Source organism: Chanos chanos, chromosome 3 (assembly GCF_902362185.1).
Source record: "Chanos chanos chromosome 3, fChaCha1.1, whole genome shotgun sequence".
NCBI lineage: Eukaryota > Metazoa > Chordata > Actinopteri > Gonorynchiformes > Chanidae > Chanos > Chanos chanos.
This window is the reverse complement of record NC_044497.1, coordinates 19,509,202-19,526,702: the sequence shown is the minus strand read 5'-3', so window position 1 is coordinate 19,526,702 and position 17,501 is coordinate 19,509,202. Positions and strand designations below refer to the sequence as shown.

The 17,501-nt window shown below is 40.4% G+C and overlaps 1 protein-coding gene across 1 annotated transcript in view; it reads left to right on the top strand.

Moving 5' to 3' along the window:
* Positions 1-17,501, top strand: part of LOC115806363 (receptor-type tyrosine-protein phosphatase mu-like) — a 141,980-nt gene that overhangs the window by 85,121 nt on the left and 39,358 nt on the right. Inside the window, exons 13-14 of the mRNA XM_030767037.1 lie at positions 5,467-5,602; positions 7,415-7,444. Coding sequence (XP_030622897.1) covers positions 5,467-5,602; positions 7,415-7,444 — 166 coding nt within the window. The remainder of the gene's footprint in view (positions 1-5,466; positions 5,603-7,414; positions 7,445-17,501) is intronic.

Here is a 17,501-nt window from a genome sequence, read left to right as displayed (position 1 = left end):
AGAGCATTTGTTCATAACTCTTTATTACAGATGGTTATTTTGTTTTAGTTAAAATGTCAGTTGTGTCTAAGGATACAGTGTACAGTCTGATTGTCTGAATTGGGGAAGGGGAGCTGAGAGCTAGACAGAGTTCCATCTGCCAGAGGCCTTTGCCTGAGCCCCCACCAGCAGCGGAACTGCAGAGTGCACTTTTCCGCAGCCCGTCGGGAAACATTGCCTTCTGTGACAGATGGAACACGGCTCCATCGATAGCAGCCTGGACTCCTGATATTCTGGGTCTGGTACAGCCACCAATGTTCCTGACCCTCCCCAGAACATTATCCGACACAGGAGGCTTTTTGTGAGCCGCGGGCCCCCATGTCGGCTATAGCCTCACTCACCGTTTGGAATTTAATTGAGTACAGATGGTAGATAATCTATTTTCCTTTCTACACGCCATCTCTCAACCAGTGCCAAGGCCAAGCTATGCAAATGAGAGTTTCTACTTTCTTTTTTCTTTTTTTTTTGTTGAAAGCAGTCTTTTTTTTCAGGGTTTATTTTTTCTTTGCACATGGTGAATTCATCTAAATCGCCCAATTTTTTGTCCCTCAGTGTAGATTATGAAAGAATATTCTCATACTTTCTGACTAATGTTGTATCATTTGACTAGCGCAATTTTTTTTTTATTGGACCCAAAGTGTTGTCGGCTTCTTTGCAGCATAATTGCTGATTGGTTTTAGAAATTCTCGAGGTAGGTGCCAATCATGATTGTGACAGCCACTCAGAGCCCTGGGGAGGCGTGACTGTTAAACAGCCAACATCAAAGCTTCAGAATTATCATAAAATTTACAAATTATAGTCTATGCATCTGCAAAGAGTTGCCTGGAATGTGTTTTTAGGTTTCCCTCTACTTCCCAAACATAAAGCCCGACACACTTACACACACACACATACTCACACACTCACACACACAGACATATATACAAATACATGCTGCCTGTCATACTAATGTTGAAAAAGCTTGTTGGTACTGATTGTATGGACTAAAGTTAGTCTCTCACTCAGGCTTGTCATTCTAATTCACAATAGCTGGACTAGGCCTCACTGTCTGTTCCTCTGAACCAGCTGCACAGTGACTAAGACTCTAGCTTCAGTCTTGCTTCTCTCTCTCTCTCTCTCTCTCTCTCTCTCTCTCTCTCTCTCTCCCCTTTTGCATGTTGGCCTGGATCTTCTCTTTTGACTTAGCCGCCATAATCGTGACTCAGCTTACAACACCCTACATTCGCATCGCACCTGCGGCTGGTGACAACCAACTAACAGGTCAGATCCCTCTTTAGCTCAGCTGTGTTTCTTCTGTCACTGTCCAGTAACGTCTCACTGTGTGTGTGTTTGTGTGTGTGTGTGTGTGTGTTTGACTCTCTTACATTAAAGAGAATATTTTTATGTGCAAAGCTATACGTCTGTATTGTGTTGTGTTGTGCTGTGCTGTGCTTTGCTGTGTTGTGTTGTGTTGTGTTGTGTTGTGTTGTGTTGTGTTGTGTTGTGTTGTGAGCTGTGTTGAGTTGTGTTTGTGTATGTGTTGTGTGTTGCATTGTGAAGAGTTGTTGTTGTATATGTGTTGTGCATTGTGCATGCATGTTTGCCTGCTTGTGTTTATCTTGAAACCTCCATATAAATCTTCACTTCTTCTGTGGCAAAGAGTGAAATGAATCGTTCTGCTTTATTGCCTCTGATTGTAAACATGCATTTTACTTCATATCCCTCTACTGTGGAAGGTCAGTTTGAATTGGATTAGTCATGGTGCTTCTAGGGGTACAGCGTGCAAAATTTTATTTTACCATAGAAAGGGAAAAAAAGTGAAATGATCTCATTTTTATTCTAAGCTGATGTAAGGAGAGCAGAGAGGGGAAATCAATATGGCTCTATGCAAAGTAGCATGAAACGGAAAAACCTTGACACTCAGCATGCATGACAAAGCCATCCTGTTCAACCCGCTGTTTGAGAATTACATTTAAATATTTACCAGCGTATCAACCCAACCCCATCAACAGAAAAGGTGAAAACTTTCCACGTTATGTCTGTGTAAGAAATCAAAGCAATTCTCTCCAGTCAGACACTGTGAAATGCAAAAAAAATTCATCTTGTAAAATATTTAGCTTTGGGGTTTTTTTTTTTTTTTTTTTGCTCCGATCTCTACTTTATGGCTATTAGGAATATTGCATTTGAAAAGCTGGAACTGTGGAAAGAACAACATTGGTGGAAGGAGTAAAGGGCTGAGCAGAATTGGTGAGGATAGAAAAGAAAACTGAAAAGAAAATTTGTGTGAATGTAGTTTCATGGCAGAGAACAGCACCTTTTCTTTTTTTCGTTCTTTCTTTCTTTTTTTTGTTTTGTTTTGTTTTGTTTTGATGACTAATATCTCTGTGCAGTACAAAAAAAAACAAACAAAAAAAAACATTCTGGAAGTATTCCCAACGTGAAAGACACTTCAGGTTTTTGTTTGTTGTTGTTTTTTTCATTCTATACCGTAAACCGCCATTCTTCAACAAAAAAAAAGAAATTCACTCCGGCAAACACCTGCGATAAATCCAACAAACCAAATAGAAAAAGAACAAGAAAACCAAAAGAAAAACTCAGAGGTGATAGTGAGTTACATAGAGCCCTGCGGCTAATGAGACAGGCTTGTTTGCTTAAGCGAGTTTCTCACCTTAAGAAGCTGAGGGAGGGTTGTTTTGTGTGTTGGTGGCTGGGCATAAACTGGTAATGGCCCAGACTACCCACCGGTTCAACACTCCCACGCGGCGCCACCGAGGTCATGCTAAACTCCCGAGCACCTACCGTGTTGCATATTCAGCCACCTCACAACAGCCAGCCGCTCGCTGTGCAAAAGAACCTCACAGCCACACGCATAAATTCAAAAAGGCGCAGAAACACCCCCCTCACACACACACACACACATCCTCGACCATCTATGTGTTTTGGCTCACAGCAAAAGGAAGATGATACTGCAAAGGACATGGGACGAGAAGAATGGATATAAAATTCTGTCAGCAGCAGAGGGTGTTTTCACCTGATCTCAGACATCTTTGCTCTGATGCTGCTTTGTGACGTCTTTTATAGATTTGTTGCAATAAACAGGTGCAAACTTTGTGTTTGACAGATTCATTGCACTGAACAGGTCCAAACTCTGTGTGTTTCTCCATGACTAAGTCACTTTAGGCTAGATGTCTTGAAAGCTAACAGAAATGACATTGCCACCATGTTTCTTAAATGAATTCACCTAGAAGTAAATCAGTAACATGACAAGAGTCCTCACGCTGCAGTGAAAAGTCATTATACCGGTGTAATAATGTGTGTGTGTGTGTGACAGATCATATAGCGTAATATGTCTCATCAAGGAAATGTATAGTACACCTAAGCTACCTTTTAAAAAATACACGCAACTCCCTCCCAATACACACACACACACACACACTCTTAACAGTCATTCAGAACCACTTTGTGGACCTCTTATTTCATAGGTGCCCTTCTCCTCACACATTCGCCTCTGGAGTAAAACAGAAATTCTTCCCCAAAATTAGACCCTGATCTCCGACACCATCCGTCACCAGAGTAACGATGCCGCTCTGGCCAGAGTGATGGATGTTTTCACGCTTTGATTGAAAAAGTGTGGCTGGCAGGAGGAATAGATTCAGCGTGCTGGGGCGAATTGAACCTCGTGTCCCCACTATTTTTCACCCTCTTCTCATTTAGTGCGCTGGAAATGGATATTTCATCTGGCCTGGAGTTGACGTGCCATCACATTATACAGTAAACAGCCCAACGCATTCTCTCCCTCTGTCTCTCTCTCTCTCTCTCTCTCTTATTCTTTTCTCCTTTATTCCTTTCTCGCTCTCTCCCTGTCTCCCTTTAACTTTTTTCTCCTCTCCTCTTCTCTCCCTTCTCTCCCTTTCTCTCTCTCCCCCTCTTTTTTGGTCTCTCTCTGCCTCCCTCCCTCTCTCTCTCTCGCTCTCTCTGTCTCTGTCCCTCTCTCTCCCTCCGTAACACTGGTGGCTGTAAGGTGGTGGTTATCTCTCCTGAGCAGATATACTGAACGCCTTAGCCTATGGTGTGATCAGCTGTCATCGCTTACATGGGGGAATAAATTGCTCGGAAAAGAAGTTATCCTCTCTCTTTTACATTTTTTTTCTCTTTTTCTCTCTTCTTCTTCAGCTTCTTTTCTGTTGCTACTTGCCGCATGTGACCCAGATTTAAATATCCAAAGGCAATGGAGGGGTGTTCTTTGTGCTGGAGAGAAAAAAACAATTGGTGTAGTAAAGCATAGCTAATGAGGTTATCTTCTGCTCTCAGGTGGAGAAGATGACACAAAGCAGAAATGACTGCTTCATTTCAAGTTGGTGGGGAATGATTATATAAACAAATGAAAGATTTCTTTTTTACTTCATAAAAAAAGGTTTCTGTGAGAGGTGAACATGGTCACTCAGTACTCAGCTGAACTGTATAAGAGCAATACAAAGAGTGGACCCTCCACTGAAGTTTGATGGATGAGAAGCCTGATACCTCTCAGTTTTAGTTGCAGTTTGGTGGACGCAAGCAATATAAACTGGGATAAAATGCACACGAACCTGCTTTACAGGCCAACCCACCATGTTCGATTATTCTTTGACGGTTTCAGAAGCACTCTCAACCTCAAGTCTCATTAACACATGCTGTGGCTCTCATAAACAAACACACAGAACAACAACAACAACAACAACAACAAATGTCATGTCATTTATAGAAATACATTGGCCATGCGTTTAGCCTGTTTTTTTTTGTCAGCCGGGAAGATATTCTTTGAGATAACTGCAATCTCCCAACTTCAGAGTAAGCCGACTGGTGTCCATCAGAGCACCTGTGAAGTCAGTAGTATGTATGCTCTCACGTTCATGATGGACAGTATTTATAAGTTGAGTTTAGAGGCGATGGCTGCCAATGTAAAAAGTTGAGCTTGTTCAGTAAGCCATGGAGCACACAGGAGAGCAGTCAAAACCATCATATCCTGACAATGAAAAAACTCTCTTAGCTGTGGGACATAACTGTTGTCTAGCATTAGCTCGGCAGGCTAAATAAGTTATTAGTGGAGCCCAGGTGATGTGGTAGTTTTGCGGGTTTGGATATGACCTAAATTCAAGTTTTAAAACTTGATTATGTAAGTATAAAGATAGTCTTTATATGTGTACAATGCCCCTTCCAGCATGTAAATGAGTGTAATGTTTCTATTGCCCTGAGTGGTTATGTTTTCTAACACGTCTAAACAGTTGCATGCGACCATTCACCTTGTGAGTAGTTTGTTTTACCTTTGATAGAGATATAGAAAGCAGTATTGGACTGCCAGTTCTGTCAATCAGTATGTATTGGCAAATGTCTCCTGGTGGTGCAGTGACTTTGTGGTTTTGATTTCTTCGGTATGTATGTCTGGTTAACCCTATGTGCTTCTGGGTCCAGGTGCAGCAACACGGAAGCCGGACACGGTGGAACCAGAGAAGCAAACAGACCACACGGTGAAGATTGCCGGTGTCATTGCTGCTATCTTACTCTTCGTCATCATCTTCCTTGGTGTGGTGTTGGTCGTGAAGAAAAGGTAAGACCGCTTCATACTTAAGATGAATGTTTCTAGAATTTCTATCTGATCTTTCTGTAATGCACCATACTTTCCACCCAGACTACCAGACTAAAACTTCAAGAGTCTTAAGAATCAGAGTAGAACCTGTCCTGGTTTAGGAGTCAGGTTTTGAAATTGTCCAAGACCTTCTGAAAAATTCAACAAACCACCAGATTTCATGGCATGAGTTTCACGTGCTTATGTGACAGTCTAAACAAGTAAATCCAAACAGACTGTTGTTTACACGTTCAAAAAGAAATCTCCCCTTTCATCAACTGAACGTTGAATAATTGAATTGATTACTTTGATAAGTAACATTAGACTGTTTGTGGCACCGTAATATGGAGCCTGATAAAATATTAATTTTTCTCTGTGAAAACACTCAAGTCAAATGGCAGTGTTTTAATGACCTCAGCAATGGGAAATGGCTGAGGATTTTCTGAGGCCTATCTCGTAGAGAGAGAGAGAGGAAAAAAATGGCAAGATAAGAGGGAAAAATTGATGAAAGCTTTTTCTTTTTTTTTTTTCCTTTCAAAGCAAGTCCTGGGGCGTGTTGCTGCAGGCAAGTTGACATTAGAACTCTTTCTCAGATGGAGAATGGAGTCCTCTGTATTCAGTCCTGCGGCTTAGGGAAGCAATGCTGTGCAAATAGCCAGCTCCTACTGTACACAACAAAGACTCATTATAGCCAAATGTAAGTTTAAGGCAGTGTGGCTAACTGAGGGCGTTTAACTGTTATCAAATAGTGCCTCTCAAACAGTGTCTGTCAAACTGTAGATGTAAATGAGTAGAGGGAGGATGAGAGTCAGAACAAATATGTTTTTAAATGCAAGCTTTACCTCATACGGGTAAGGGTATTTGTCTCTATTGATTACGCTGGTGAGCTTCAAATTAGCTAAACATTTGAGGAGGGATGGCTTTGTTTTGCTGACCCTGCAGGACTGGCAATTAGGCAAAATCAATAGCATATATTGGCAATGTAGTTTTTAGCATAATGACATTGGTAAACCTTGTAAATCCAAATGTGATTTGGTGGGATCCATTGCCAGATGCATTTGTATGGGTACATACATTATAAGATTGAAGCAAAATGATAATTTGTCCTAAAATGTACGCAGATCGATTTTTTTTATTTTTTTTTAATTGCTTGTCAGACATGATAGATACAAGCCCTTTTGCAAATGTGAGACAAAAATTTCAAACAAAAAGCGCTGAAACTACATCTGAATCTTTTTTTCCCCCAGCCGCCTCAAACCTGTAAAAAAAAAAATTACGATTCAGCCTGTGCTAACAGCTCCACATCGCTCTCTCTCTCTCTCTCTCTCTCTCTCTCTCTCTCTCTCTCTCTCGCTCTCTCTCTCTCTTTCTCTTTTCCCTGCTCCTTCTGTCTCTGCTGCCTAACATGGTGAACATTTTTGTCACAAAAAATGACCTCTTTAGAAAAGAAAAAAAGGCTCTTTACGTATAATTCTCTACTTAATTCCAGCAGGGAGCCTTAGTTCAGTGCAGCCAGTTCAGTTCAGCCCCAGCCCCACTCACTGCCCCTCCCCCAATGCTCTGAAACTTCCTGCTATGTTTTTTGTTAGCGAGCGTCAGGTCTGGCATGGTGTACCTTCCTAGCAGTCACCTTTGACCTCACGAATTCACAAGTAAACCGTCACTTTTATTGTCACCATATCAGGTTTTGTTCATTTTTTGGACATTAATAATTTTACTTTTTCTTTCCTTCCATCACATTCTTCCCCCTCCTCTCCACCACTGCTTTTCCCCTCTCACCACCTCACTCGGCAGGAGAACCTATCACTCCTACACTTATTACCTGTAAGTAACCACTTTGTCAAAATGCTTTAGTTCGCCATGCTTTTTCTCTGCCACGCCTCTCTTCTGTATTTCCATGCATGAAACACCAGTGATACAAGTGACTTCCATTCTCATCCTTTCAAACTGAAGCTTAAGTTTATTTGCTGTTAGCAGTGTTAGCTAATTGGATGTGCCCAAGGTCGTTCAGGGGACATGTGATATTGAAATCATCAGAAGTATTTCTACTGTCACTTCTCTTAGATATATAAAGGGACTGTAGTGAATTTTATTTGTGCAACACACATATTTGGCAATTTATTATTCACTATTTGATTAAGTTAAACATAAAAGTCTAACATTTCTTGTCATGTTCTACTGAGATTTTTGACTGTATTCAGTGTCTGCTGCAGTTTGAAGGGAACGATAATAATGGTCACAAATACCCTTGATAGAAGTACAACTTGATATGATGAATTCCCACAAACATTGAGTAATTTGCTTGTAGACATTAATATACATGTAAGCGCGTAATTCAGTTTTCCCCTTGCTTTGAGTCATCAGTATTCACTGCCAAAGGGAAACCTGTGTTCTTTGGCTGCTCAGCGTTGATCCATTGGAATGACAACTAACCTGGAAACGCCCCTCTCCTAATTCAACGCAGACCTCCCTCTTAGCTTAACCCTTTCCTCAAGACTTATCCCACCAGCTCCCATGCTCATCTTTTTTTATTCCTCTTCATTTCAGTACTTATGTTGTTGTTTTTTTTTCTTAATTACATATAACTTAATTGAATTCCCATGTCATATTTTATATCAGTTCTTTCTTTGTGCATGGCCCTGTTGACAGCATGTGGATACTTCATCTTTTGCTTCACACAAAACAAGTCTATTGGACCAAACCATGCTGTCTAAGACTAGAACACGGTGTAGAATTGGCTACAAAGAAAGAGAGGACAGGCTAGTGAATTCTGCTTTATGTGTAATCCATTGGTAAAGCCTAAATGTTTGATCTAACACAGCTCTGTTCATCAAGGCGAAGTATGTGTTAGTTGACTGACTGGTTGACAATGATTCCAAACACAGTGCTTAATGACAGAATCAGATTTAGTCTTGTTTGTATTTAACAGGCAATTTCAGGTTCTTGAATCCCTTAGATGTGTGTGGGTTTTTTTTTATTTTCTCACATATTTTGGCTGTTGTGAATCACAGAGTATAATAAGTAATGTTTATGCATTCAATTTGTAAAGAAAATCATCCAAAAATGTTTTTTTTTCTTTGGGTCTTAAAATGCCATTGAAAGAGGAGCTGGTGTTGGCTGCGTGCTTTGCCAGTTTGCTGGCGGTCCTGTACGGTGCAGGAATGTGGTTCCCTCTGGCAAGGATTTGAATAAGATTGTGCTGAATGTCTTTCTGGGACTGTAGATTAAGCCCACGATATGGGAGCAATTTACAGCCTTTATAGATCGTGCTAAATTTGGATACAAAAACCGTGATGTCTGAGGACACCATTCAGACAATCGATTCCAAAATTTAAAAAAAATCCCATTTGACGCTGTATTTTTCCACAGTAAGAGGTAGTTTTTTGAGTAAAGACACTCCTTTGTATCAAATATGTGCATTGGCATTCATACTCTCACAAACTGCTGTTTTTTTAAAAAGTCTTTTTTTTTAGGTACTATCATTGGACATTCCTGTCAAGAGATTACAAAACTAGTTTGATGGTGATTGTATGTGTTTAATGTTTGATCCTGTGGAGGCTGCACATACATTGGTCTTTCTCCGTTTAAAAAGATTCAATACCCAAATTGTCTCAGTGGTGTACAGCAGGGATGTGATTATGCTGGGTTCAGATTACTTTCTTAGAAAACCAGTGCTCTTTCATAAAACATGTATCACTGCTAAATGTTCAACCTGATTCAGTTCAGTGGTTGCATCTGAATATCAAATTCCCGTTTTATGACTAATAATCTCTACGACCCAGCGTCTCAGTGACCACGATCACGCAGAGCAGGTGTAATCCAATTAATAGCAGTAATGGGTGTGTTGCCAGTTTGCTGGCAGTGGAATGCCTCACTCACTAGCCTGTCTCTCTAATGAGCTCCACTGCCATTTGGAAAAAAAGAGAGAGATGGAAAGAGAGAGAGAGAGAGAGAGAGAGAGAGAGACAGGAAAAACGAATGAAATGAAGGTTTTTTGATCCTGTTAAAGCTGAAAAGGTAAGTTTGAGAGGAGACAAAGACAGGGGCACCTTCTAGGGATGCTGACTTGTAGATTGGTGTTATTCATCAGTGAAGTCCTCAAATATCCTGTTTTAATTAAATGAATTTTAACATGACAGAATGGCGCAGTAGGTGTATTGTTTCCTTTTTTATATAAATATTCATTAATGGATCCTTTTTAAAAATGAAAAATGCCATTTTCAGTGTGGAAATGGTATAAGATTATCTTTTTAAACACATCATGGACTCCAGTGTTAGATTCTTATTTAAATTTGTCAAATTAATCTCAATTTAGAGTTTGTACAGCTCAGTTGCTTTCGTTCTTTACTTCTTGCAGAGAAGTTTACTTTTTGATTTTTTTGTTGTTCAGGTAATATGTATTACCTCGTTAAACAAATGAGACATAACTTCACCTCCCCTTGGATGCCCAACACTGAAAACCACCAAAATGTCATTGCAACTCAGCAGCTCACAAGCAAAAGCATTAACAAAGACAGGGAAAAAGCCAACGTTGAGGTTGCGGTTGGAGTCAGGGAGAAGTAACAGCTGGAGATGAAGGATGAGTACAGGCGGGATTCCCCACCAGCCCCCACCCCCCCCCCCCCCCCCCCCCCCCCCCCCCCCCCACCCCTCGTCCCTTATTCTCCATCATTTGCTGGCATTTAGCGGAGAATGGTGGTAGACAGGCCCATTTAACTTTGGGGCTCTCTTGGCAGAGCACAACCTGGCATGCTGGAACCTTAATTAAATCCTATGCCGTACACTCACGCAGAAACAGAGTGAAATTAATTACGACAAGAGGATGCACATTTGTCTGAATGACAGCCCCTGTGTTCAGAAGGAGAGGGGGATCAGGAGGTAAAGACCTAAGACATTCTTACCTAAATGTTGTTCAGTAACAAAAGTTTCACAGTCACCTCTTAATATTGACTTATGGTTGTCGGGCAACGCCTCTCTCAACAGTTCGTCAGTAGTTGTCATTGACTACAAGATGAACAGCCACTGTTAAAGAGCAAACAGTTGCAGTACAGTTTTTCATTTTGTGTGCTTGGATATGCATCAAACCCCATAGTTTGGTTGTAGGCCAGTCAAATGGCAGTGGTGGACTGGGTGGATGAGCTTATTAGGAAGATTTACAGGCAGTTAGCGGAGGCACTCAAACATGACCAGCTGGAGGAAGAAATGAAGTTAGCCCACCTCAATAAAAGCCATCGTACCGGCCCCGTCGTTTTTATTCACGGATGCACTGCACTTCCACGGCCCACCCTATAAAGGTGTCAAACGCCTACTGTAGCCTGCAGTACCACTGTCTGAGCAGGCGTCACATTTAATGCCACGAGAAACTGATTTCTTTTCAGGCAAATGCAGTCCAGTATTTTATAGGGAATCTGTTGCCAAAGTGAGCCATACCTTCAAACCCTGTGCCGCTTCTTCCCCTATGCAAAAAAATTAATGGCATATAAATTTACATGTTTTGAGACGCACAAGTGTTTACCTCAGGCATACAGTCTTCTCTACTAAAAAAAAAAAAAAAAAGGCCCATGTCAAACAAAGTGTTATCCTCCTTAAAAGAAAAAAATGGAAATTGGTATCGGTCAGTCCATCAATTAAACGGTTCACTTTTTCAGTGGGTTTATGAAGATGTTTTTACTGCGGCTGAATGAAATGTGGGTAAATGAAGGTAAATAGAAAGGTCTGAGAAAAGGAAAGCAAATCGCTCAATGTCTTGCCATCAGATTTTTACAGCGACGCAAAAAAAAAGAAGTCATATTTGTGAAGCTGCATTAGTGCTTATGAGATGTGTGACATCTTGGCTCTGCAGTTGGAATAGAAGATCTTCCCCTGGGCTGAGGTCAGAGACAGCCACTCAGCAAATTCCCAACTGATGTAGGGACATGAAAGAAATGACAAAACACAAAGCCTTGCGATAGAAAAAAAGAGAGAGGGGGAAAAAAGCTTGTGCTGCTAACACACATGACCTTTTGGCTTAAACGGTGTCCCAGAAGCACAGACAAGCAGGCTTTTTTTTTCTAATTCCCCTCTGCTCCAGGTCAATGCCGAGTAGATTAATTTTGTTTGTGACAGAAAGCTTTTTTTATACGGCCGACATGCTAGATACCTTTCCTGACTCAAACCACGGATCTGAGGTCGCAGGGCAGCGAGAGAGGAAAAGTACAAAATTGCCTCCCTTGTAAGGAACATTAAGTCTTTGATTCAGTCATTGCTTTCCTGTATTAGCAGGATATGTTGCACCAGTGTGCACACCAGCAATGTATCAGTTTAGTCTTCAATTTCCAGATGATCCTCACCTCCCGCTGTGTCATTCTGTTGTCTTTTTTTCCAATCTGCTACTCTTCTTATTTACATTTTTGACATGCCAGATTTTATTGCCTTAGTGTTTTGTATCTTTTTTTTTTCCATATGACAAAATCTTTTTGCTTTGAAAACTGCACATATGCAATGAGAATCTGAATAACATCTAAACTCACAAACCGTCAGGAAGTGGTAGTTTGGTGCTACTGGAGTTCCAGGCAAAATGCCCCCTTCAAAAGGATTATATGAATGTGAAATAACTACAACATCACTTAAAAAAAAAATCTTTAACCCAGTGATCAGCAGGCTCTACACAATCTGAGGCCTTTGTTTTTTTACCAATACAGTGACAGAATGGACTGCAACAGGGAGGACAGTTTTAAAAACCTTGAAACTCTAAATGTAAAATTGGCTAATAAAGCACTTACAGAATCTGAAAGCTCCATGTATAATATTTTCTTCATCCCCTTTTCTTCTGTGAATTGTAAGAATGTGTATTTTGTCAGCTCTGATAAGCTTACTGTAATTTTCAGGCTCACATTCATAAATGCATGAGACTGGACCATATCGTGCAGTTTCGACATAATGACCTCTTACAGTGCTCTGACTGACATATTTGACATGGAAAAGTAGAGGTTATCACTCTCCACGGAGTCAAACCTCAAATAAGTTTCTGCTCTCCTTTTTTTTTTTTTTTGCTCCCCAGTCAGTTCCTCCGAGTGTTTTTCAAACCTTACATCAATAAATTAGGTTCTGTAGACTGTGGGATGAACTACAGATTGTGAGGAATGAAAGTAAACCTCAAAAACACACTGGTCTCTTTTTGCAGCATCTTTTAAATAATTTCCACTTTCTCCGGACAAGGGAAGGGGAACATTAGTTCCAGTCTCTCATTCATATACACTATTTGTTTGGTTATGTCAAAACAAATAATGTATAGAGAAAGCAACGTCAGACCAAATGTGGTTTAAAGAGGACCACAATCAAGCACCACAAATACTGTGGCTGAAATGTCACATCTCATATTAAAAATACATGACATATCATATTGTCTGCTGTGGTGTTGATGGCGATCAAGTGCTGTCTGTTTAATTGTGGAATGTGGACATTATTTGATGCCAACTATGACATTCTATAGTGGTATCATATAGACACAGGTGTTCATCTGTAAGATTAGCCATCTTTATATGATTTTAACTACTGAAGAAAATTTTGACATGTTGACCTATTCATATGTTCGCTCCACCTCATGCAGCTTTTGATTCTTCCCTGTGAGTCTTTAATATCATCTGTATGTCAGATATATGACTCCCTATGAGTCTTTAATATCATCTGTATGTCAGATATATGACTACCTATGAGTCTTTAATAACATATCTATGTTAGATATATGACTACCTATGAGTCTTTAATATCATCTGTATGTTAGATATATGACTACCTATGAGTCTTTAATATCATCTGTATGTCAGATATATGACTACCTATGAGTCTTTAATATCATCTGTATGTTAGATATATGACTACCTATGAGTCTTTAATATCATCTGTATGTCAGATATATGACTACCTATGAGTCTTTAATATCATCTGTATGTTAGATATATGACACCTTGCGACTTTAAGATCATAATGCAGATTGTGTTCAAACACTTGGGCAAATTAAAATTGCAGATTGCCTTGTTTGATTTAATCTTTGTCACGGTTGAAACGTTCTGTTTTTCAAATGCTTGCGATCCATTAAGTGATACACTACTGATTTTACAGGGATGTGTTCGTGTCTCAGGGTGTATGAAGCAACTGAAGGATCTTTTTTCTTTTTTTTCCATCACATCTGTAGATTCAAAGAGGATCTTTCGAATCTAGTTTAAAGTGAATCTACACGAGAGGAGGGTTTTACACTGGTGTGGAGCACACAAATTGTTTCGCACTGGACATAATGAGTTAGACAGGTGTTTGGTTGAGTGGAGTGAGGGTGTGTCTAATACACCGTACATGTGTGGGAACTGTTAGAATTAGGTATCATCCATGTCAGTTTAATCCACACGCGGGAATTTTCGTGTGGTCACCTCATTTATCCTTTTTTCCTTCATCACTGTACTTTCTTTGTTGTTTTTTTTCCACTTTGAACGGGGAACATACTATGAGTGTCACTCAGCACCCAGATATGCTAATATAATTCGCTTACATCTCAAATTATTCTCACGGCTGCCGAAGCGTACGGCTCTGAAGTCTGGACGCGTTGCAGTCATAGTGGAAATAATTCACTTGTCAAAAACAAAAGCGAGTTTGTCAGGGGAAGTCTTGAGATGACCTCTGCTTGGATGGAAGCGCTGTTGATGCCGTGTTGACAGCTCATCTGAAGCTCGGTTGGACGAGATTCGCGCTGAAATGCACTTCCGGCATCATCAACCTTACATATTAATAGACTCCTCATGATAATTTATTATCGCTTTGTTTCTCAATGCGCTGCTATTGAGTTTAAACGACATTACAGTCAGGATTCACAGCAAAATGCAGATTTTCACAGCCAAAGGTGAAAGACGCTAGGTGTACGTGCATGTTTAAAAGTCTGACGCGATGCTACTGCTTTCCGAGGTTAAACGACAGATTAGCGTTAAATACACGGCAGTGCAATAATAAGAACGTATTATAATACAATAAAGACACAAAGAGCTATTGAACTATGCATTTGGTCTGCTTCAAAGGGGGAGTTTTGGACTCATAACTCTACACCAATAATGGTCTATACCTCAGACAGGCGCTCAGTCCAAAGCTTGGATATTTAGCTTTTTATATTTTCCACTATAATCGTTTGTTTTCTGCAGTGACCTAAATCACGCTCAAAACCACACGCTGATATACCGTGTCATTAACAGTGGTCTTGATAGGGAACTTAGTCGGCGATTTAAATGTGAAAACAAACAAAATGAAAGACCCATTTTCTGCCAGTACATGGTTTCCTGTGAGATGTGTAATCTTGTTTATACTGTTCTCATTCTCACAAGAAGAGGGACAAAATAGATAGATAGATAGATAGATAGATAGATAAATAAATAAACTCTTGGTCTTTAACTGTACGTTCACACTGACTGTACGTTCACACTGAGAGCGGCGAGAGCGTCAAGAGTCGCCCAAACCTCCCTGCCAACGACGCTGCTGAACACTGTGGACGCTCTGCCGTTGATGAAATAGGCGGGTACAAGTTCCTTCGGAAAGCTTGGTTATGCAAACGTTTTTAAAGCAAACAAACAGGTCGAGCGGTATCTGTGCTGACTGACCACCAGTAGGCTATAAGTTAACCTTATGAGATATTTTAAATGTGAAGGTGCGAAATCGACCGATGACAGAAATAAATAAACAATGCTAATTACATATTTCGTAACAAAATAAACTAATGAAAAACACTACTTAAAAGCTTTTTTTTTGTTGTGTGTCTTTTGTGTTAATGATAGGCTAGGTCAAATTCCAGCATGGAGTTTATAGGACACGTTTACTAGCCTTGGTGTAAGAGCCATATATTGTTATTGTTATTTGTTTATAGTGTTTTGTTTGAATTAGGCCACTTTTTGTCCTGCGTGTAAATTGTGGAGTCGGGATTAGTTTAAATTGTGGATTGTGATTGGTTAATGGTGGATCCCCTGGTGCGCATGTGTGGGATCAGGTTGGTAAGAAAGTTTGGATGCCGCTGCAGAGTGAATGCTTTCTTCATGTGCGCACATTATGGCAAACAGCTTTTTGACCGCTTTTTGTAAAATTACAACGACTCTGATTGATGAAACTGAAAATAAACGACGCTGACATTCACCCGAAGTTGGTTGTGAGTAGCATGCTTCAAGGCTTTGGTGAATGATAAAAGTTACAAGTGGATACAGATGCGAGTCGAAATTACCTTTTGTGCCCACGTGAAAGAAGTGGTTTGATTATAACGAAAACAAAAACGAAATTTTGCCACTATACATGGTCTTTAATTAACACTAACGTTTGTGCATAACCTACATTACAGAACAACATGGGGAAACCCACCACCGATGTAATCAGTTTCTCCTCCATTTTGCTTAGGACCAAAAGTTTTGTGGGAACAACAGTTTATACTGTTGTGTTCTCTACAATTCTCTAGAGCGGAGCACTTCCAAGTTTCTATTGGTTGCCGCCCAATCGCGTCATATCTCATTACCATAAAGTTAACCGAACTTCAACTGTATTTTAACGCCCAAACCACCCTCGCCGCGACGCCCTTTGCCGCGACGCTCTTCGCCGCTTAAAGACGCTGGCTCTCATTGAAAATGGATGACTTCCGGTCACTTTGACGCTCTCGCCGCTCTCAGTGTGAACGTACAGTAAGACAGCACATGAAGCTGCTTTTGCTCTTTCTCACCACAAAATTTGTTAAAAACTGGACTTCAAACTGTAAACAACAAAAAACACAGTGGTAAATATTGATATTCTTAAATAACCTGTCAGAGAGGTCATGTCAACGATTTAATTATAAAGAGGTGGTTGTCAGCGTGGGCTTGTGTATCAACATATTTGTAATAAATGTTGACATGTTTATAAATACGTCCATCGTGTTTGTTTTCCACTCTCAGCATACACAGCTCAGGATGAATGTGTCAAACCTGAAAAATCTTTTGCAGGAATAATATCCACAAATATTCTGTTTTCTCTCTCTCCGTGTATATTAGTTGTTGTTGTTGTTTTCTCTGCATATTAGTTGGGATACCACTGTGCAGCCTTTTGTCCATCTTGGTCTTACCCTGAGGTTTGTGTCAGAGGGCTACTGTCAAAAAGCCAGATTTGTGTCTGTAAATGATGAAGTGAAATGGGGTTTTGTGGAGCGGTAGTCTGGTCGGAGTGCCTCGCTCTAGGGTACATCTGCCACGTGGATCCAGCAGTTCTGACCGTCTCCGAGTCTCAGCAGTAACCAGTAACACAGTCACAGCCTTTTGCCTTTTTATTATGTGTGTGTGTGTGTGTGTGTGTCAGAAAACAGAGACTTCCTTTAAAAGTTTTTTTTTTGTTTTTTCATTTCTATCAGCCTGAATCCACTCCATCTGCAGGGTGTTTTGGGTTAAACTACAAATGGCATGTGTTTATGGGAAAAGAAAAGAGGAAGGAAAAAGAAAAAGGAACAGAGAAGTGGATAGAGAAAATGTTTTTCTGTGTTTTGTTTTGTTTTGGGTTTTTTTGGGGGGGGGGGAGGCAAAGATGAGAAACTGAAAGGTTGGAGATGGAGTCTGTTGGGACAGTGACTTGCTGGCTGTCATTACGTATGCATGGCCAGCGCTTGTACTTTTCCACACATCAGGCTAGAGGCACAGCAGGAAATGACTGAACAGTTCTTTTCTTCACGTGGTCCCTCCTGTCTCTGTATGACACAGGTCGGGGGGGGGGGGGGGATTGAGTAAACAAACGTGGTTTGTACTTCTTAACAGCTGTTAGAGTCACTGCAGAAGTTTAGAATCTGTTTACTTTACAATTTCCATGCAAGGTTGTGTACCATATTTGTATATCATGTAAATAAACAACCTACTTTTGTGGAGTATTG